General features: G+C 43.3%; 1 protein-coding gene across 1 annotated transcript in view; it reads right to left on the bottom strand.

The window, feature by feature from the left end:
- dagla (diacylglycerol lipase, alpha) overlaps positions 1–23,704 on the bottom strand; it is a 73,799-nt gene that overhangs the window by 10,653 nt on the left and 39,442 nt on the right. The window contains exons 3-18 of the mRNA XM_083662093.1: positions 22,682–22,893; positions 21,630–21,731; positions 21,395–21,533; positions 19,071–19,158; positions 17,269–17,403; positions 17,084–17,161; positions 15,485–15,609; positions 14,774–14,924; positions 12,507–12,590; positions 9,753–9,830; positions 6,375–6,455; positions 5,252–5,394; positions 3,475–3,543; positions 3,306–3,378; positions 2,517–2,725; positions 770–896 (exon numbers count right to left, since the gene is read on the bottom strand). Coding sequence (XP_083518219.1) covers positions 770–896; positions 2,517–2,725; positions 3,306–3,378; positions 3,475–3,543; positions 5,252–5,394; positions 6,375–6,455; positions 9,753–9,830; positions 12,507–12,590; positions 14,774–14,924; positions 15,485–15,609; positions 17,084–17,161; positions 17,269–17,403; positions 19,071–19,158; positions 21,395–21,533; positions 21,630–21,731; positions 22,682–22,893 — 1,894 coding nt within the window. The remainder of the gene's footprint in view (positions 1–769; positions 897–2,516; positions 2,726–3,305; positions 3,379–3,474; positions 3,544–5,251; positions 5,395–6,374; positions 6,456–9,752; positions 9,831–12,506; positions 12,591–14,773; positions 14,925–15,484; positions 15,610–17,083; positions 17,162–17,268; positions 17,404–19,070; positions 19,159–21,394; positions 21,534–21,629; positions 21,732–22,681; positions 22,894–23,704) is intronic.

Here is a 23,704-nt window from a genome sequence, read left to right as displayed (position 1 = left end):
TGTCTGATGCACGAGAGAGAGGGAGTGAGAGAGAGAGGGGGAGAGAGTGTGAGGAGGCAGAGGAGAGCTGTGCATAAATACGCACAGAATATCCGCGGCGCACTGAATAAGGCCTGGTTTTGAAAAGCGCTAAGCGCTAAATTAACGCCAGGGGGGAAGATATCGTTAGGCCGGTATTTAAGGCCAAAACGCCCATTCTGGCCTATTCTGGCACTGCGCCATGCCTCTTTGGCGTAAAGCGCATTTCGGGGCCTAAAACCATGTTGCTATCTTCCCGAGGCAGGCGCAAGGCACGTTTCTTTGCGTTTAACGCCAGTTTTTGCGCCTAAGGCCTGTGAGAGAATAGGGCCCTTGGTTTCCTAATATGGATTGTGTGGATTTGGTTGGCGAGTGGTGACCATGCGTTTTGATGCTTCTACAATGTTGAGAAGATAGCACATCCAAATCATTTAGAATCAAAGAGGCAAGGGTAGTCCTGTTTTCCACAATATGGGATCTTATATGGGTCAATATGGGAAGAGTTAGGTCCTAGGTCACCAACATATGTAAATTCTTAAATAGTGGTATTCCCCTATATGAACAAATGAAGAAAGTATTTGTGATTGAAATAGATTTGTTATGGGTAGTTAGAGGATACTCACAGATATGTAGATAACATGACATAACGATAACACAAACATGCCCATTCATTCAATTCTGTCACTTTGCCATCAAAATCAGCATCAGGACCCGTGAGCCATCTCAACAGCACCTTGAGTGTGTCACACACCTTGTTAAGACCTTCCATCACCATGTGAGGCATGTGCTCATTAAGCATGGCCGGAGATATGACCACCTCATCAAAGGCCTTGTTGTCCCCCCATAAAGCTGAGTAGGTGGGCTCCTCCTGTCCACAGCTAGAGAGAGAGAGAGAGAGAGAGAGAGAGAGAGAGAGAGAGAGAGACTGTCAAGCAAGATTAATGATGACAAGATTACACTATGATGTAGATTGGCAACAGTCTGCCTCACTATCCAGAACAGCATAACACATCTGTATAAGCACAAATATACTGTAAGTCTGTAAACCATAATGTATTCACAAGGTAAAAAACACAGCACATGGCAGTGACACAATGGTAAACTTATAGATTCTGTAACTTTTTCCTGTGATATAAAACAAGCAACTCCTATCAACACAATCTTTGGGACTTTGCTCATAGTTAGAGACATGCAATCAAAGAAATGCTCTTGAACCGTTCCAGTGAAAACTTGATTCTAATGTGATATAAAACAATAAAACAAACTACAGATCCTTTAAAAAAAAATATATATAATTGGAAAAGTTAGTTTTTCTCCATAATTCCTTTCAAAAAGTGAAACTTTCATGATATTCGTTGCACACAAAGTAAAGTATTTCAAGTATTTATTTGTTTAACTTTGCATAAGTCTGGCTTCCAGCTCATAAAAAACCCCAAAGGAGTATTTCAAGAAATTAAATATCACATAAAACCAATCAAAAACCGGTATTTTGAAAACAGAAACGTTGATCTTCTGAAAAGTTATGTTCATGCCTGCACTCAATACTTGGTCGGGAATCCTTTTGCTTTAATTATTGCCTTAATGCCATGATATTGTAATTTTTTGGAAAGGATCTGTATATAATACTGGTTCAAATGATGATTCAGTACCATCCAAAAGCATTTATTCTCTGCATTTGCAATGTGTAATTTAAATGCCACTATCAGACATTCCAAAACCACAACGGCTTCGAGTTGTGGTCTGCAGGGCAACCAATACTTAACCAGCAAAGAAACCACAAAGACTTTCATGAAACTAGACAATATTATCTAACCTGCCTTGTGAATAAGATGATAATGATAATAATAATAATAATAATAATAATAATAATAATAATAATAATAATAATAAATCATGTTGTTTTTATGTTTAAAGGTTGCAATTTCCAAGTCAAAATCTTTCCTTCCTTTATCAGTTACATAGCTATAAGTAATAAGTAACGATGGAGCCATTGAGATACATTCTGACCTTGGATCCAGGATGTTTACATTTGGTACCACAGGGCAGGGCATACATACATACATACATATATATATATATATATATATATATATATATATATATATATATATATATATATATATATATACATATACATATATATACATATACATACATATATATATATATATATATATATATACATATATATACATATACATATATATATATATATATATCCCTAAAACTGTGTCTCTCAGAGAGCATTTAGATTCCTCATGTCATGTTTCATGAGCTATTCAATGGAGCACAGTCAAAGAATACCAATGATTAATAATAATAATAATAATAATAATTATTATTATTATTATTATTCCAGGCTGCACTTTGTCCCTAGCTGTAGCTAGCAACGTGTATCACCATCTAGCTGTATCACCATCTTACCCATGATCGCACTAAAGCACATGTTGGGATTTATTGCTATAATCGAGCCCAAGCTTTCAAGTCAGTGCCCTCACCAAGTCTCTGGGGGATGGTTGTGCACCACGTGGATGACCCTGCCCGGGGGGTAGAGAGGGGTGGAGGCTGAGAGGGCGATGCTGAGGTCACTGGGGTGGAGCCACAGGCGGCTACTGGGCGGTGCTGCTGGTTGGGACTGGGGACCGTCCTCCTCGAGCGGAAGCTCCGACTTGGGGATGCACTTGGTGCCTCCCGCAATGATCCTCCACTGTCGCAGAGAAAGGTGCATTTTAATTGTGTGAAATGGCATCTGGATTTAAATAAATGATCTGTATGGATTGTATGCTTTTCTGCAGAATTTGCTTCCATAGAACTCTATAAAACTACTGTCTTCTACTATGCTATATTCCAGTGTTTCTCAACCTTTTTCGCTTGAGACCCCTTAAAACAAAACAGTTAATCACAAACCTGTACCCCTGCATATGCAGAGTGGTGAACAGTTCAACCAAAAAATGAATTTCCCTTTTCAGGTTGTGTCATTTGTTTAATTATCAGAGGAGGCCAAGAGGCCTAAAACTATTCAGTATTTCACAAGACAAAAGGCAAAGAATGGATAAAAAGCTGAAAAATAGAGATGATAATACATTTCCATAGCAGAAATGTGTTTTCCCTATCTCATGAATCATCACACCTTCTGTATTCTACACTGCAGCACAGTCAAAAGCAGCACAGCTTGTTCCTGGGAAGACCATCTGCTAATGTGTTGATTTATCACCATTCCATTTGATGCTTGATAGTACACATTGCCTTCAGGCCTGACTGTCATCCTCGACACTACTAAAAGTCACCTTTGGCTTGTTACTTTTCTGTAAGACTTCCAGAAGGTGGCGTCGAAAACCCTCCAGTTGTGACAGGCCAATCCTATAAGAAAGCAGCAGCAGATACAGTATGGGTATCCTGGTAATATTGCAGTGAACTATAGAGACATGAAGGTAGCTATACTGCAGGAGGACGTACCTTGGGACCAGGTCTTTTCCTAATACCACAGAGGTGACAAACTCTTTGGAATACTCCATGGCATCCTCACTGTGTGTAAAGAAAAGGATGGAAAAAGTGACCTGATGTGACTGTAAAATGTGGTCTGGGGTAAAATGAGTTTTCTCCATTTCTGAGTTGAACATGTATCTCACACTTTCCAACAAACATCTGTTGTTCACAGTGACTACAAAAATCCAAAAGCTCTCTGCAGGAAATAATGAGGTGATTGGCACTGCAGTCCACCATTATCCATCAAGCACTCTTCTGTATTCAATATTGAAGGTTTATCCACATATCACCATGTCCACAAGAGGGCTCATCAAAAATGACTACCGTACATTTAAATTCTGATAGACGCAATGCCAGAGATGATGCAGAGAAAAACTGTATGGATAAAAATCCTTATACATAAAGCCTGGTAAAACCTAAAAGTACAGACATATATTTTGATCTTCTCCGTTTTATTACTATGAAAAAATAATGACTGGCAGCCATGGCAACTGGCTCATTGGATCAGTCGTACTGCAGAAGCAGCAAACCTTCTGAACACATTGAAAGAGGAGGAGTGGTCAGTGGATCATGTCATATTCTCTTAATTAGGGATGCACGATATATCGGCAATCATATCGGTATCGGCCGATGTTAGTAATTTTTTAACATATCGGTATCGGTCAGATGTTGCAATGTTAATATCGGTTATCATTTTCAGCCAAATTCTTCACATTGAGATGAAATAATGCAGTAAATCTATGATTTATGGGCTTTTCCAAAGGTTTTGGAAATAAAGAAATGCATAACTTTTTCAAATTCAGTGTTTACATGTGTTTTTCACTATGCACAAAATGTGATGATCATAGAAATGTGTTTTTATACAGATCATATCGACATCGGTAAATATCGGTTATCGGCCACAACAGCGATGTTAATACCGGTTATCGTCATCGGCCAAAATGTTCATATCGGTGCATCCCTACTCTTAATACAGACTTGAGTTTATAACAGAGTGCTGGACACTGTCAAGTCCTCTTCATTTATACAACATTCATGACAAACACGCCTCAAAGAGCTGTATGTAGTATGTACCATATCATATCAATGATGTCATATATACATAATTATGCTACATCAAACACCACAAACTCACATTCATGCCAGTGGACATTTTAGAGTCTCCAGTTCACCTGACCTGCATGTCTTTGGACTGTAGGGAGGAAACCCACGTGAACTCCACATGGGGCCGAGAGCCAAACCCAAGACTTTGTAGCTGCGAGGCGATCGTGCTCAAATCTGAACTGGATGGGAATTAGACGGTGGCCATGGCCGCCGTTGCCCCTCCCTCTGGCCGTGATGGCCTGAGATCCCTCAGGCCACGTTGGCAGCTATGCCCTCCCTGCTACCAGCCTGCTACTGTCACACAATCTCACATTTGCTTTAAACACGTCACTGGTCTCAGTTTAATGTATGCAAAGGATGTGTAATTGGCTCGTTATATCACACATTTCAGAAAAATCGCTCTTCACGATGTCAAAAGAGCCGAAGCAGCACACGGCTGCCTGGCTTCTCTCTCACTCTCCCCCTCTCCAAAGCTAGTAAAGCTAAAAGATAAGCCCCTGAACCATGAACTGAATGTTGAACAAATATTTTACCTTCTTCATGTTATCGTGTATCGGGCCGCAAACAAAATGTTCCTTCAATGTCTTTTTTATAATACCTTACCAGTTGCCACAGACACAAAGACACACACACATGCACTCACCTAAGAAGGCCACCAGGTGGGGAGTAAGAGTAGCATTGGAGTGTGGGGTACTGAGGTCTCAGCAGGAAGGAGAGGATAGCAGCAGTGCCTGCACCAAGAGAATGCCCTACTATCACCAGCCCGTAGTGCATGGTGCCTTTACCCTGCGAGGGAGAGGAGAGTCATTACACTCACATCAACAAACATTTCATACCACACTGAAGCTACTTAACCAAAATCCACAAAAACCTTCCAACTATTAAATTGTGGGTCTTATGTGAGTACGGTAATTGTGTGGCTCAGAAAGTAGTTGACATTACTTTCAACCCAAAGCCCCAAAATCGCCACTTTTCTACAAGGTCTGGATTTCCATTTCCTCATTAAAGAGAGCGTTGCGTGCGGTGCTAAAATGCATGATCTTATCACGTCATAAGATTTAATCGAATCACACGCACGCACACACACACACACACACTAGCGCTGTGCACTCGCAGCGGCAGTCTCTCTTCCTCTCTGTCAGTATGCGCCGAGCAACGAGCGAACACACACACACACACACTCCATCTCTCTCTCTTTCCTTCTCTCTCTCTCTCTCTCCGTTTCCCTCCTTCTCTCTCTCGCTCTCTCTCTCTCTCTCTCGGAGGAGACCTGCAGTCCTCCACGCACACACACGGGACACGCCCACACAGTCCACGGGAGAAAATACACTCTAAAATGTAATTGATTCTCATGACTTTTGCCATGACTGTCAAACCTAAATTTATATACTTTGTGACGTTCATCATCGTTCAAATTTGGCTGGTGGCTTATTAACATAGGTTCCTGTGATGTGATGAACTCAAAATGCTAAATAATAAAAAAATATTTCTGGTTTCCAGGGACTTTAAGACAATGGTTATTGTCAGTGTGCAGTGTGCTGCTGCTGGTTGAAATATTGCACAGCGAGTGAATAAACCACAACAACGATTACACCGATACGACACAGACAATGTCCATGCTTCAGCCCACTGCACTGGGATATATGGACTCATGCTTCAGCCCACTGCACTGGGATATATGGACTCATGCTTCAGCCCACTGCACTGGGATATATGGACTCATGCTTCAGCCCACTGCACTGGGATATATCAACTCACTCACGTACCAAGTCTCTTCCAAAGGCTTGTGACATGATCATCTCCTGCTCCAGTTTCTTCTTAATGTACTCTGCTGAGTAAACCATCCCCTGAGAGACAGTGGACACACACACAGTGGGATTTACAATGTGGAAGACGAAGCGATGAGGGGACAGACAAATATGGACAAAAAGATTGCCGCATTAATATCGTATTTAAATATCCCCATGAATTATTCTACCATCAGACTGTGAAATGACCCTTGTGTTCAGGGATAATATTACAGTCATTCTCAAAATGAAGGTGTAAAATGTAAGGTGTAGAAACGTCAGAGGAAAGTGTACAGCATGCAGAGTGGTTTAAACAGTAAGGTGTAGAAACGTCAGAGGAAAGTGTACAGCGTGCAGAGTGGTTTAAACAGTAAGGTGTAGAAACGTCAGAGGAAAGTGTACAGCGTGCAGAGTGGTTTAACACATTGACTGCCAGCCGTTTTTTTCTTGCTGTAGGTAGCTTCTGCCAAGCCGTTTTTTGAGGATTGTGGCTCATTTTACAAGAGCCGAGGATTCTTTTCTTCTTGGAGTTTGTGAACATACAATATCTCAAAAGTACTAATAGAATGTGTACTTTCTCTGTCTAAAAGAGTTAGTTTGTAGAGTTAGTAGTTATGTAAGCATTAGCAGTTGAATACAGCATGGTTTCAGCATCAGAAAAAATATTCAGAGATAAACGGCTTTTTGTGAAATTCGATAGAACAGTCACTTTAACCATTCATTTTTGGCTCTCTCTCTCTCTCTCTCCCTCGCCCTCTCGCTCTCTCTCTCTCTCTCTCTCCATCCCTCTCGCTCTCCCTCCCTCTCTCTCTCTCTCTCTCTCTCTCCCTCCATCTCGCTCTCCCTCCCTCTCTCTCTCTCTTCCTCCCTCTCGGGAGGGAGATGCACTAGGTTTAATCCTAGTGAGAGGGGGAGAGGGAGAGAGAGAGAGAGAGAGAGGGAGGGAGGGAGCGAGAGAGAGAGAGAGAGAGGGAGAGAGCGAGAGGGAGAGTTGCTTCAACTCCTCCCTCCGTGGGCGTTCTTCTTGGCTGCAGCGGCCGTCACAAGCTTGTCTGCTTTGCTGCTGTCCTGTGCCTGCATGTCTGCGCGGCCGCTGTTTGAGGAAGTCTGGATGTACTCGCTCGCTTCTTGGAGTTTTGGTTGAGAGAAGCTTTTGCGATTCTGGTCATATTTATGCTGCGTGTTTCAAAGTGTGTTCCACCTGTAATCTATTATGCAAATTTGCAATCCCGCATCGCCAGCAATCAGCGCGAAAACGAAAGCGTTTTCCCCCATCCATTTTCATGAGAATGGCTGGGGTGAGAATGGCGTGACAAGTTAAAAAAATGCTTGCCTTCCTCTAGTCAGGAGAGCACTGTTGCCACTTAGTGGGTCGGTGGAATGGGTTGTAAACGTTCGGTGGCTCCAATAATTATATAAGAGATGTAAAAGGGTTAGATGCACATCCCACGGTCAAAAAAGAAAAAAATTCATTTTTTTGACGTATCAATACGTCCTTGGCAGTGAAGCGCTGGATTCTTTTTGACGTATACATACGTCGTTGGCAGTCAACGTGTTAAACAGTAAGGTGTAGAAACGTCAGAGGAAAGTGTACAGCATGCAGAGTGGTTTAAACAGTAAGGTGTAGAAACGTCAGAGGAAAGTGTACAGCATGCAGAGTGGTTTAAACAGTAAGGTGTAGAAACGTCAGAGGAAAGTGTACAGCGTGCAGAGTGGTTTAAACAGTAAGGTGTAGAAACGTCAGAGGAAAGTGTACAGCGTGCAGAGTGGTTTAAACAGTAATGTGTAGAAACGTCAGAGGAAAGTGTACAGCATGCAGAGTGGTTTAAACAGTAAGGTGTAGAAACGTCAGAGGAAAGTGTACAGCGTGCAGAGCGGTTTCAAACAGTAAGGTGTAGAAACGTCAGAGGAAAGTGTACAGCGTGCAGAGTGGTTTAAACAGTAAGGTGTAGAAACGTCAGAGGAAAGTGTACAGCATGCAGAGTGGTTTAAACAGTAAGGTGTAGAAACGTCAGAGGAAAGTGTACAGCGTGCAGAGTGGTTTAAACAGTAAGGTGTAGAAACGTCAGAGGAAAGTGTACAGCGTGCAGAGTGGTTTAAACAGTAAGGTGTAGAAACGTCAGAGGAAAGTGTACAGCGTGCAGAGTGGTTTAAACAGTAATGTGTAGAAACGTCAGAGGAAAGTGTACAGCGTGCAGAGTGGTTTAAACAGTAATGTGTAGAAACGTCAGAGGAAAGTGTACAGCGTGCAGAGTGGTTTAAACAGTAAGGTGTAGAAACGTCAGAGGAAAGTGTACAGCGTGCAGAGTGGTTTAAACAGTAAGGTGTAGAAACGTCAGAGGAAAGTGTACAGCATGCAGAGTGGTTTAAACAGTAATGTGTAGAAACGTCAGAGGAAAGTGTACAGCATGCAGAGTGGTTTAAACAGTAAGGTGTAGAAACGTCAGAGGAAAGTGTACAGCATGCAGAGTGGTTTAAACAGTAAGGTGTAGAAACGTCAGAGGAAAGTGTACAACATGCAGAGTGGTTTAAACAGTAAGGTGTAGAAACGTCAGAGGAAAGTGTACAACATGCAGAGTGGTTTAAACAGTAAGGTGTAGAAACGTCAGAGGAAAGTGTACAACATGCAGAGTGGTTTAAACAGTAAGGTGTAGAAACGTCAGAGGAAAGTGTACAGCATGCAGAGTGGTTTAAACAGTAAGGTATAGAAACGTCAGAGGAAAGTGTACAGCATGCAGAGTGGTTTAAACAGTAAGGTGTAGAAACGTCAGAGGAAAGTGTACAGCATGCAGAGTGGTTTAAACAGTAAGGTGTAGAAACGTCAGAGGAAAGTGTACAGCATGCAGAGTGGTTTAAACAGTAAGGTGTAGAAACGTCAGAGGAAAGTGTACAGCATGCAGAGTGGTTTAAACAGTAAGGTGTAGAAACGTCAGAGGAAAGTGTACAGCATGCAGAGTGGTTTAAACAGTAAGATGTAGAAACGTCAGAGGAAAGTGTACAGCATGCAGAGTGGTTTAAACAGTAAGGTGTAGAAACGTCAGAGGAAAGTGTACAGCATGCAGAGTGGTTTAAACAGTAAGGTGTAGAAACGTCAGAGGAAAGTGTACAACATGCAGAGTGGTTTAAACAGTAAGGTGTAGAAACGTCAGAGGAAAGTGTACAACATGCAGAGTGGTTTAAACAGTAAGGTGTAGAAACGTCAGAGGAAAGTGTACAACATGCAGAGTGGTTTAAACAGTAAGGTGTAGAAACGTCAGAGGAAAGTGTACAGCATGCAGAGTGGTTTAAACAGTAAGGTGTAGAAACGTCAGAGGAAAGTGTACAACATGCAGAGTGGTTTAAACAGTCATCCCTGACCTTGTGGCCGAGCCAATTCCCCTGCTGCTCCTCCACAGGCAAACGTTCAGAATCCCCCGTCAGATCAGTCAAGGCATCCTGACACACAGAAGACAAGTTAAATAAACTACAAAACACAGCACAACAGACAGGAAATAAGGAGGAGAAGACAAGTTAAATCAACTATAAAACACAGCACAACAGACAGGAAATAAGGAGGAGAAGACAAGTTAAATCAACTATAAAACACAGCACAACAGACAGGAAATAAGGAGGAGAAGACAAGTTAAATAAACTATAAAACACAGCACAACAGACAGGAAATAAGGAGGAGAAGACAAGTTAAATAAACTATAAAACACAGCACAACAGACAGGAAATAAGGAGGAGAAGACAAGTTAAATAAACTATAAAACACAACACAACAGACAGGAAATAAGGAGGAGAAGACAAGTTAAATAAACTACAAAACACAGCACAACAGACAGGAAATAAGGAGGAGAAGACAAGTTAAATCAACTATAAAACACAGCACAACAGACAGGAAATAAGGAGGAGAAGACAAGTTAAATCAACTATAAAACACAGCACAACAGACAGGAAATAAGGAGGAGAAGACAGGTGAAAAAAGGGAACTGCTCTGGGTGTCGACTGGGGCTTTCACACCGGCAGGGCTCCGTGCCGGTTCTGGTTCCCCAAAACCAAATTTGAACCGGCCAGCGCGTTCAGACGGAAAAAATAATTGGTTCGGAACCTGAAAAGTTGTTTTTTCCTTGGGGACCGTGACATCATCAGTGGGCGTGTCTTATGCTAGGCTGTGAAGACGAGCAGGAAGGAGAAGAAGGCAGCGACAACATGGAGAAAAATAATTTGCAGTGGTCTGCTGAGGAAACCAAATGTTTAGTGGCGATTTGGGCATCTACCGAATTTCAAGAAAAGCTAGAAAGCAGGACAAGAAAGAGCAAGTCATATGCCAAACTTGCAGAAGAGATGGCCAAGGCTGGGTTCACTCGAACGCCAGACCAAATAATGAATAAACTTAAAAAACTGAAGAAGGACTACAGAATAACGTCCTTCCACTTTGGTTCCGCTTAAACTGGTGTGAACGCGGGCTGGTTCGCCAGAAAGCACCAAGGTTCTGAGACTCCAGAACGGAGTCAAAGCCAGAACCAGAACCGTGTCTGTCTGAAAGCGGTGAAAGAGGCATTGGAGCTTGCAGGGTTAACTGTTGTTTGGTAGCCTGGTAAAAAGCATCCTAATGATGTGATCTCACATCACATCACATCACATCTGTTTTGCTCCACGTTATCAGTCTGGATTTCCTGCCGCCCACATCGATTTCAGTGGGCGGGAGTAATTGCCTTGACAGACAACTCCTCCAGCCAATCAGCGTCGCCAAATCCAATTCAAATCCACTCAGAAGAACAGCGAAAACATATTTTCCAGCGAGAAACTCGGCTGGTGCCTTTTATTATTCAATATAGCTCAGTGGTGCATATTATTATTTAATATAGCTCAGTGGTGCATATTATTATTCAATATAGCTCAGTGGTGCATAGTCTTGTCTTTGTTCATTTGAGTCTATTTCTGCAATAACGTTAACGTTAGCGCTCATTGGTTCGGGAGATGGCTACTACTGTTACCGTCCCTGATTGGCCGGTTATAGGGCTGCACAATTACCGGTAATCGTATTTTCATCGTCATCGCAATATGAACATGCGCAATAAACACATCGCAAAGACTGCCTGAAACGCAATGAATAACAAAAGTGGATTTATTTACATGCGTCATGCATTCTCACTCAGCATCTGATCATTTTGTCTTGTGTTGTAAATCCAGCGTACACCTTTCCCTTGCAACAGTGCGCCCCCGCCCCTCTGCCAAAGCCCAAACACGCTGTGTGTAGTTTCAGCTAGAGTCAGTGTGTATTTCATTTCTTTATTCAGTGGGCATAGGCTATGTTTGGGGTCTATGTTAGCATTATTAAAGCAGAAAGACATAGGAACTGTATTCACCTTATTCACCACGCCCATTTTTTCTCTCTTCCGCATTCGACGCAACGTATTTGTTCTTCCGGTTCAGCACTAGCCAACTTCAGTTACATGTTCATAACGTTACTGCTGCGAGGAGCCGATGTAACGTTAGTTACAAAAGAACGTCGACAGTGTTTTCTCACTGCCAGTAGCCTACAGGAGGGTTTGACAGATAGCTAGTCCGACCGGTGTCAGCACAGTCAGCGCTCCCGGTCCTCGCTGCTCGTTAAGGATTTCCAATAGGCGTTATTCTAATAAACTGGTCACATATATGTTACGTTCTCACCCGACAAATATTAAAACTTTAAAACAGTTTGGGGTTTTTTAGCTTGAAAACAGCTTTTTGGCAAGTCTAAATTGACTGCGGTAGGCGTACTCTACTTCCGTGTTTAAAACCGGAAAGACGATTACGAAATGACGTCATGCAGAAGCGTCCTTGTTTGGGCAAAGAATAAGGTGAATAGCTAATATGCATACTTTAATATTTGTTGATTCATCGCAAGTCGTATCGTCACCGCTATATTGAACAATGTTATCGCCAATCGCAGATTTTCCTCATATGGTGCAGGCCTAGCCGGTTACCTGATGGGCCGGTTAGGTGACCTTGTCATTTCTAGGAAAAGGGCTGGGGGCAGGTGGAAGTCCAGACGTGAGTTCCCGTCATTAGGATGGTTTTACCAGGTTAAATGTTTGGGGAGTCAAGGAAATATGACTATAAAAAAACAACAGTCATCTGACTCACCTTGGGTGATAAGGTTCCTCTGATACTGATGACAACCTTCTTTTTCCCATGATCCACTGCCACAAAAAATGGCGTCTCATAAACCTTTATGAAAGATGCAGAGAGGGAGAGAGAGAGAGAGAGAGAGAGAGAGGGAGATAGAGAGAGAGAGAGAGAGAGAGAGAGAGAGAGAGACAGATATGGGGAGAAAGTGAAGGGCAGCATAGAGAGGACAAATGTGTGACTTTCCCTTCCTTTCCGGTAAATTGAGCAGTTGCAGAGTCTCTGTCATCAAGCTTCTCTGCTGGACACCAGCCACAGTCATATAAGTCACTGCATGGAGACATTTATGGATGGAATCTCTGCTGGCTGACCTCACTGAGAGGCACTCTGTTTTACACATCACACATATAAGTGTTAGCAGCATTGCTATGGAAACCTAACATAGAAATAGTTATTTTAATACAGTACACGGCATGATTAGGAAACTATTTTAAAGTCGAGCTGAACCCAAAAATGACTTATTTTATTTTAGTTCAAATACCTGGGTATGCAGTGCACCTATTTAATAATGTATGCAAAGAAAATCGCAAAAAATCTAATTTCTTTAGTTTTTCACACTTTTTCAAATCAAAAGTTCCTTTTTCAAGATTTCATTGATAACAGTAATCTACAGTTTGCTGACGTCACCTAGTACTATCAAATTCCTACCCCATTTCAACCAATCATATCACAACATGCAGCTGTCAATCAAATCTTCATTTCAGGATAATTTTCTCTTCCAAATGAAGGGGAAAATGGCGCCTAGTGCCTGTCATCTGGCGGAATTTCTAGCCCATAAACTAACTACTAACTTGACCAATTATGCAAACTAAATCAAACGGTAATGTCTAAGAATGCAAAGAAATGTAACTGGCTCGTTAAAACTCGCATTCCAGGAATATTATTTACTGCAATAGCGATAATGGCGCGCGCCTCCGAGAGCTTGGTTGTCAGGGGTCGCACCTCGGAGATTCCAGGCCGAATAAAACTGTCTATTTAGATGGAGGAAAACACGCTGCCACTTGGCCCCCACGGCAGAGTCCTGCACCGGGTCGGGGTTCCGCGGGGCCCCGCCGGGTACCCGCAAAAAAACGCGGGGGGCGGGTAAAAAATACACTTCTGTAAATTGGTGGGTCGGGCGGCGGGTAAAAATTAATAAATGCGGACGGGCGGCGGGTGGAACAACGACGACGTATGAGCCATGTATGTTTTTCTGTTGCACTCAGATGGAGGCAGGAGGTGTGTCTGGCAGGGGGGGGTGTGTCTGGCAGGGGGGGTGTCTGGCAGCTGGTCTGACTTGAACAGGAGAAAAGTTTCTGACGCACGTTTTCGCTTTTGTTTAGGCTACATAACCGGCATCGTTTCAAGTATGCGCATACTATGCAATGTGTGACGCTATATTGACTGCACAAAACATTCAAAACTCAGCTGCGGTCAAGGTGATTGATTGGAGACAATACGAGTCGGACAGATAATATAGTAGGCTAACGTTAGCTTCCAGTCAAACATACACACTGGCTGTTTTCATAGCAACAGACAACAACATGTCATGGATGGATAGCGTGAAAGTGGAGAGGTCTCATCCCAACGTGGATTTACGTTCCTCCAACAGCAATCATAAAGGCAGTATGGATTATACCGGACATATTGGAAATAGCTGGTAAGTCACTTTGCTTGCTGTAACTGTCTGTGTGTCTGATAGCAGAGCTATCCAGCTGGTTAGTGAGCTAGCAGCTGCTAAAAGCTAATTAACGTAGGCTACATCAGCTGACGAGTCTCGGCCAGAAAGACTGCTGTTCGCCTCTCGTGTGAAAGGGTGGCAGTTTCATTAGGTTCACTACAAAATGTTTGCACTGCAGATTAACGGTTATTATATATATGCGGTTCCGGGTCGGGGGGCGGGTCTCATGTCTGCGGGGCGGGGTGGGTTGCGGTACTGATTGATCATATGTGCGGGTTTGCGGAGCGGGGTCGGTACTGCACGTCGCGGGGCCGGGCGGAACCGGGTCTTGAAAATCAGACCCGCGCAGGACTCTGCCCCACGGAGCTACATTCTAGGACTGGCTTGCACACTATTTCGATCACAACAACGCCTAGGACGGACAAAAACGCTGCGGAGATCACTGGGTGAGTCGTCAGATCATAATTAATGTGAGGAGAGGGCTGTAGGTAAAAAAAAAAACGAAACTCTCCTTTAAGTCTGAGTGACCTCTGACCGCTAGTAAGCCAATTGTTGGATGACTCACAGCATCGTGGCAGGAAGTGTAGACAATGTGAACCTGCTTGAGGTCCCTGTCCAGGAAGTGTCTGCGTATGGCCAGGACATTACAGCCACAGCAGTTGTCCTCCTCCACCGTCACGCTCTGAGACAACCGAGAGCCGGACACGGACGTGCAGCTGGGGGGCGAGACAACGAGAGAGAGGGACGTTATGAGGACAGGAGGGAACACAAAGACACAGGACAGAGGAAAGAGGAGCGACTCAAAGACAGAGTAGGTGGGGCAGAAACATGAACGCTAAGGGAAGACACGGATACGATGACAGAAAACCTAATGCAATGTCACCAAGCAAAGCAAATAGCAAATGGGATCAGACTGAGTGTGTCTTTTGATCCTCCATTGCCTGGGTGAGTGGCTCTGACTAGAGTGCTTTTGTCTCGCTGGATTTCCAATCGCTAAGTGTTGTTGATGCATGTGAAATGTGAGCTCTAGTGTAGCGCTCAAGAGACGCACTGAAAACACTGAGTGTTTGAGTGTGTTTGTGTGTGTCTGTGAGTGTTTGAGTGTGTTTGTGTGTGTCTGTGAGTGTTTGAGTGTGTCTGTGAGTGTTTGAGGGTGTTGTGAGTGTTTGTGAGTGTATCTGAGTGTGTTTGTGTGTGTCTGTGAGTGTTTGTGTGTGTCTATGAGTGTTTGAGTGTGTGAGTGTGAGAGTGTGTGAGTGTGTGTGTGCACGCTCACGGGCAGGAGCTGGCCAGGCGGCACAGCCCACAGGCAGGCTTCCTCATCAGGTACATGGGCCAGCCGTATGCAGCCAGGGCAAACAGCATGTAATAACACACCTCCTTATACATGTTCATCTCAGTCTGGGGGAGGAAGAGGCAGACAGACACAGACACGCACGCACACACACGCACGCACGCACGCACGCACGCACGCACGCACACACACACACACACACACACACACACACACACACACACACACACACACACACACACACACACACACACACACACACACACACACACACACACCTTAAAACAGTGGTTCCCTAGGGGTACGTGGAGGTACTCCCGGGGAAAGGGGAAAATGGAAAAATGCAACAATCCATCATGAAAATAAATGAAATGTTGAACTAAATCTGCCCAGGAGGCACTAATCGCACCTCTTTAACTCTATTTATTATTTTGTAATCTAGTTCTCTCTTGCACTTTTCTAAGCAAAATGTTGTAGTCGGCTAAAGGGGGTACTTGGATTCAGAAATCAGGGAAAGGTTTGAGACCCACTGAATTAAAACAATCATGAATCAACTGAGGTATTAAGAGTAATAACACATTTAGAGCCCTCAGTCTGACCCTCCGATCATAAACAAACACTGCAATGTCAACAGGACTTTTGTCAATTGTGCAAAACCATAGCACTAACCCTAACCCTATTTCAATATGATTCTAGCCAAAGATATGGGTAGCTCTGATTCAGATGTGTTCTTCGCATGCATGAAATATTCATTGAAAAATGTGAGTGAATGTTAGAAGGTGCATTGCGTCAGTCTAGGCCAAATAAATCAGTTGGTGTTTCCATCACTGGTCAACTCTTTAAGCTGCTGCCTCTCTACACGGTGACGGGAGAGGTCTCTGGATCCCTTCAAAGACACTTTCACCTATGTCTGTCTCTCTATGAGGCCATTTACACCTGGCGTTAACATGCATTTTCTGCAATCAGATTGCAGAAATGGGTGTCCTCTCAATCCGTATAAAGTTGCCTTATCCAGATTGAGAGGACACATTGCATTTACACTTGTGTTCAATGTGTACACAATGCATGCCTGACCACCTCCCGAGGTGGTTTGGCCGATCAGATTGCAATCCTCCTTCAATGCGTTTTGGGGGTGTTTACACCTGTACTTTCAAGTGATAAAACACAATCTGATTGCAATCTGATCACATAAAACACATGTTAACGCCAGGTGTAAATGGCCTCATTGTCTCTCTATGTCTTTTAGGCCTCCTGTGACCTGTACGACTTCCTGGAGCAAATAAATGAATGAGGACCTTCTGAACAATGTGCTAGCTACCAGCTAAAGTGAAGACCTGCCTTCATCTATCATTTGAAATAATCAGGTCATTTGTTTACTGAGCATTTCAAGGGTAAATGAGACTAAAGACGAGAGCCTTTTAGAATGAAGGTGAAATGTCGACCTAATCCTTTGAATCACTTGTGATCCAGTGCATTTGTCCTCTGTTCCCACGTGATTCAGATGAGTCCTGTCCTCAGTTCCCACGTGATGTTGTCAGATGAGTGATGTTGTCAGATGAGTGATGTTTGACAGAAACTCACCGAGTTCTTAAGGTCCAGGTACTTCGTATTGCGAGTGACAGGCATTCCGGATAAAAAGGCTAAAATGTCATTGTTGGCCTGAGGGAGAAAACAGAACAAAACTCGGCTCATTTATTTCCATCCTCAGAAGCTGCATACTCGAGCACAAACATGACATGCAGAGACATCATCCAATGTGATGATACCTGGTCCAGGATGGCAGACCTCTTGGACCTCTGCCTCTGGCGGAGAAGCACCAGACCAGCAATAATATCACTAGGCACAATGTCCAGGTCTCTGAAGAACTCTGCAAACAGGCTGGCCACCTCTGAATAGGCATCCTGGAACAAGAGAGCAGCAGGTGGGCAAGGTGGTTAGACATGATGTCATGACAGAAGCTTGTGACACAGATGAGCTCATTGATGTGGATAAAGTGTCTCATTACACAGCTGTGTTTTTAGGGCGGAAGCTCGTAGATCACGTTGGCTTGTGCTCAATTAATTCTGAATCAATATTTCATGTCAAATGATGAATGCCTTTGCTAAGTTAGAGGTGTAATAAGCCGCTTTGCATCAGGGTCCCGATTAATTCTGTCGGAGATTATTTTGCAGTCATGACTGGCTCGCTGTACGTTATCGTTAGCCCTTTGCATATTTCTCAGCTCATTGTCTTCTCTTCTCCCTAAACTGGTTTTATGCTTACGTGAAATCGACGGAGGGGGGTGTGCAGCTCCTCGTAAAATGCCACTCCGCGGCATCAACGCGGACGTGACGTGACGTGACCAGCACGAGAGCTGCGATTGGCCGGCTCACCGAAATGAGTTTTGAAATTGAGCGACAATAAAATGTCCCCCCCCCCCACACCGACACGATTGCAAGTTCTTGGTAAACAACATGATAGCGTAGGGGTGGGCGATATGACGATCTTAGATCGTTAACGATTAGAATGGCTCCACGATCTGCCTGTCCAGCCAGATCGTTAGAATCGCGCTACAGGCAGTGCACATTCTATCAGTTGCATTTCTATGTTTGAAAGATGTTACCTTGACGAGCAGCGCCTTTGATGTTTGCTTCATTTGCGCGTGGCTCGTTAATGCCACCGCCTCTCTCATGTTGAAAATATTGAATGTTTTGCGGCAACACAACCTGCATTTTGCTTGGTCGGGCTTGTCTGTCTGTTGCAGTTGCCCATGACATGATGTAGGCATGATGCAGCCTATTTCTCCATTAACCAAGCGGCTAGTCTGCCTGCCTCCCTCACCGAGTTTATAGAACTGTGTCAGGGCACCACCAAACTAGTTTTCAGCTAACGTTATTCAGCACGTGCTGCTTGTTAACGTGATTTCTTAGTGTTTCCCAAAAAACTATGGCTCGGGACTCAGTTTGGGTCGTGGACCCGTGGGGGGTGGGTCGCCAACTGGCCGTCATGGCAACTCTTTACAGTATGTTTTTTTGGGGCCCAGGGAGACACAACATTTATCTTTTGGGTCCCAAGATAAAAAAAAGTTGGGAACCCCAAAAATGAATTATTGTAAACTCAGCGTAAGAAATGAATGACATGAAAATATTTATCAAACTTTACATGACAAGTTTTCCAGGGCCTGGGAATTGTATTTTAAATTTGACTTTTCCAGGTTTTTCATGACCATACAAATCCTGAAATTAGTTTGGATGTACTTGTACTGTTCAGTTAAGTTGCAAAATAGTCTTAAAAACCAAGATGAAAAAGAATCGTGATAAGATCGTGGATCGTGATCCTGCCTGAAAAAATCATGATATGATATTTTTGCCATATCGCCCACCCCTATGATAGCGTCATCATATGTAATGGACACGAGTGTCCCACAAGCCACCTAGTGTTTTTGAGGTGTACTGCAGCCAACGCGCCGAGTTACGTTCGAGTATGCACAGTCTTGCTGTCGCCGCTAGTCGGCGGCAAGGCTCCAAGTCGAGGCTGCGCAGAACCCTGTCAGCGCCCACAGGGAGTAAACGTGTGTGTTGTGACTCACTGATTGTGTATCCTGGGCTCTGGTGCAGCACATGAAGAACTTGAGTCTCCTGCTCCAGCTGCTGGCTTGTCCCTCTTCTAGCCGGTGTCTGAGTGAGGAGCGAGAAGGAGAAACAGCAGCAAGACTGAATCAGTCTGTGATGAATAGGTGAGATACACCTGGCTACTGTATGACTGGATGTTCTGTGCAGCAGAGTTCTGTGCCAGAACAAGTTGGAGCAGATTCTCATGGGCCTGAGTGTAGGTTGTCAAAAGTATAGATAGTATCGATAAGTATCGATACAAAAAAATAGAAACAGATACAATACAGCAGGGATACTCAACTTGCTTTGCCCGGGGGCCACTTTCGTGAAATGATAGAAGGCCAGGGGCCAGTTAATAAACAATCAATAATAATATAAATTTTTCTGTAGCGGATTATAGGCTTTTGGGGTGTCAGCCGGAGTTTAGTCTGACAATGTTGTGCACACTGGATAGTTAGTTAGGTTAAGTACATACATAAGTGCCTGGGTAGCGAGCAGACGGCGGTATTCGACAATTTAGCAGCTAAATCATAGATTATTGAAAGATATTCCATATTCCAGACTGAAATGCTATAAGTAGTGGGCAGGAGTATTGGCCAAAATCACATGAACATTTGGACACTTATTCAGTGGGTATCTTGCATGTTGCGTTCAGGTGCACTGTAAAAAAAAAAAAAAAAAATATATATATATATATATATATATATATATATATAATAATAATAATAAAAAAAAATTGCAATTCCATCGCGGGCCACACAGGGGGCGCCCACGGGCCGCATGTGGCCCACGGGCCGCCAGTTGAGTATCACTGCAATACAGTATCAATACCAAACATACTACTGATTCTTCCCTCCCTCTCATTGGTGGGTATCTGCTGCTTCAACAAGCTCAAAGTGTTCTGATAGGCTGATGACTAGAGCATGGGTTTGAGTTTTTATTAGGATCTCTTTTTTAGCCAAAGGCTACTCTTCCAAGAGTCCTGACTAGGGTTGCCAACATTCCATCCCAGCAATACTTTCAAATGTGACTTTGAAAATAATCACACACCAAAGAAGATGGCATAACTGCTGTAAATTGTAGTGCACATACATGTACAGACAGATTTGATAAGATAATACTTTGGGTGTGTTATTATGTGGTCCATGGACAAAAATTAGTTTATCACGCCCGCATCGCCGTCTCCATCTCTTTCATGCTCACGTCGTGCGCTCATTTTTGCACATGAGTGATTGTGGCACACCACACGCTGCCAGAGAATATAGCCGCGCCCACCTGAGAGTCTCACACACACACACACACACACACACACACACACACACACACACACACACACACGCTCTGTGCTCTCATGTGCTGCGGCACGCCGGCACCCCCAGGGTCCTAGCGCCCTTTGCGTTATCTCATACAGCACACAAACACACAGGCAAGCAGACAGACAGGTCACAATATATATGCCTCTTCCCTTAAACCCGGGACAAGTGGCGTCCCGTACGGGACACGTCTCTTTTGACCCAAATACGGGATGTCCCGGCTAATACGGGACTGTTGGCAACTCTAGTCCTGACACATTAAACATACAACACATCAAATGCCATAAAACATAACAACATACCCTACAACATTATGTTACAACATATCAATACATTTCCTTGTACACAGTTGTACAATCTAATCAAAAATACAAAAACACAAAAAGATATACAAACACCTTATCTAATTTCCCGATATAAACCTACCCTATACCATCCTACAGTAATTAGTCCCAATGCCGATCTAAAAAGGTCTTAACATACTTCCTAATATTTCTTCTAGATACAATTCTGATAGATGCCGGTAGCCTATTCCACAAAGTTATTGCCCGATAGGAGAATTTACGTTGACCGCTTAAGTGCTTAAAGTTTGGAGTGACATAGTCAGATGACAATGCAGTTGTAGTATTAATTGAAGGTCTGTTCCTCACCAAGTGAAACCTGTCAATAATCAATTTTGGCCTTCTCTTTATTTGCATATTATAAAATAAATTGAGAGAAGACCTATCAATTGTATCTCTAACTGATGACCAGCAGAGGGCATTACGACGCTCAACAATTGGAGTATCATACATTTGATGGGTAATCTGCTGTGTAAGTGCAACGTCTTTCATGATTTTTATCGGGGGGAGATGATGGAGAAGCATGTGTCTGTCCATCGCTCTTTATTTATTTTCATGCCTCTTGATATGGTATTGAAAATGATATTGATATTTCCGTGGGTATCGGTATCAGAGTTTGATAATATGCTAGTATCGTGACAACCCTACCTGAGTGTGTATGTAGTGAGGTTGCGCTGACGCCGGCGCGTAGCTTTCAGTTTGACAAACGTCCGTCCCGTTGGATCAAAGGTGCACATGAGGGTGAAGCACACGCTGAATATCACCAGCCAGTTGCACGCCACGATTCCTGAGGAGGGCATCGAAATATGAGTCACGTTCAACAGTAACGTCACAATATTCCAACATGTGAAGTGTCGGCTCGGCTTTATGCTCCTTCACTCACCCAAAGCCAGGTTTTTGGCAGTGACATCAGAGCATGGTTGGTAGTATTGGACGAGCCAGGCAATTCCCACCACTGCGTATACTAGCTCGACCAACAGAATAGCTTGAGAGAGAGAGAGAGAGGAGGCAAGGAGAATATTGCTCAATATCTACTAGGGGTGCTCCGATCCGGCTAAGCCACGATCCGATCCGATTCCGATTCCTGGGGTCACGATCCGATTCCAGAATCGATTCTCGATTCCAACGATTCTCGATTCCAACGATTCTCGATTCCAGAATCTAGAATCGATTCTCAATTATGTAGTTTTATATTGCAATAACACACAAAGGTAAATCTAAGACAAAAAATGACAAATGTATTAATGCTGAACTTCAAATTCAACTTCTGAAGTATTACAGTCAGGGCCTAAATTTATTTTGCAAACTAGGGGGGAATTCCCCTCTTATGTTCTTCAGATAAGATGGATTTATAGGCTGGGGGGGATCTGTAGACTTTGAGAAGGATTTATAGATTTTGGGGGGAATACATTAACCAGAGTTAAGTGCAAGAGGTGGTGGCACCGTGGCAGTACAGTACACAAATGACATCAACATTTGGACACTTATTCAGCCGGTATCTTGCATGTTGCCTTCAGGTGCACTGTAAAAAAAAAAAAAAAAAAGGGGGGGGGGTTTTACAATACAAAGAAGAATCGATTCTTGGCAGTTTGGAATCGATCCAGGAATCGTGCCATTAAGAATCGCGATCCTTTCAGAATCTATTTTTTGGAGCACCCCTAATATCTACCTAATCAATTTTTATAATTCTGAAGGAGGAACTACAGCGATATAATCTAATCTTCACAACCCCTCAACTCCCTTTGGTAGAAAAACCTTTCAACTATATCAAGGAGCATGCCTCACATATTGTAGTGAAATACAAGCTAAGTCCAATCTATCAAAGGGTAATCCTGCACACAAGAAAGGTTCAAATTAAACAAACGAGTGTGTGTGTGTGTGTGTGTGTGTGTGTGTGTGTGTGTGTGTGTGTGTGTGTGTGTGTGTGTGTCTTACCTAGCCGGATATAGAGGACATACTGCACAGCTTCCCTGGGCTGTGTGTAGAGGATGCTGCCTCTCATGCTCAGCCACATGATGGCGCTCTCACAGATGAGGCAGCTGACCAGGATGCCCAGATACCCTCGTCCGTGGTCCACCAGGGTGACGGAGCAGGACTGATCTGAGCCATAGGGCAGGCCGAACAGAACCACAGACAGAACCACCAACCTGAGCAGGAAAGAAAAACATGGTACAGAAAAACAAAAATATATAGTTGCACACTAGGCTTGGCCGAATATTGTGATATTTTGTCAACAGTGTGATATTTCTTCTCTGAGTTTATGCAAAAATATGGATTGGAAAGGAAAATATATTTTTGGAAGTATTTGCAAATGAGAGACTGTATCACTAAGGGCCAATTCTTGCTGGGCAGTAATCCAGAGATGGAGTTTTTGGAGTTACCTTGTATAGCGCACAGGGCTTCTATATTTTACAAATCCTTGAACAGATTACAAAAAGATATGTGTAAAAATGTGAGAATCATCTGGCAGAGGGACCTGGGGTGTGATGATGAGTGATGAAGAGTGGTTACAAACACTAGCTAACACGGAGGCGAGGGGGAAATTCACTCAGTCAGTATGAGTTCATACATCGGTTTTATTACACTCCTCCTAAGCTCCACAGGACGGGTTTGATGACCCATAACTTATGTTGGAAATGTCAGACAGAAACAGGGACATGTTTACATGCAATTTTTTCCACTTCCGATCCGATTCCGATACCTGAATTTGGATATCTGCCGATACCGATATTATGCCGATACCAATATTTTTCTTGAATATACAGTATAGGCAAAGATTTGGCCAATTAAAGATTTTATTTTTTAAATATACCTTGCAAAATGCAGACAAAATTAAGAAAATATACAAGGCAAAGAAGGATACTAATATACATGGGCAAATTACGGCCCGCGCTGGAATTGCAAAAAAAAACAAAAAATCCGATCCGATCCGATCCGAGAATCGATCCAATATCGGCA

Source organism: Poromitra crassiceps (genome assembly GCF_964638095.1).
Source record: "Poromitra crassiceps genome assembly, chromosome: 28".
Classification (NCBI taxonomy): Eukaryota; Metazoa; Chordata; class Actinopteri; order Beryciformes; family Melamphaidae; genus Poromitra; species Poromitra crassiceps.
The sequence above is the reverse complement of the archived record's forward strand: the minus strand, read 5'-3'. Positions and strand labels throughout refer to the sequence as shown.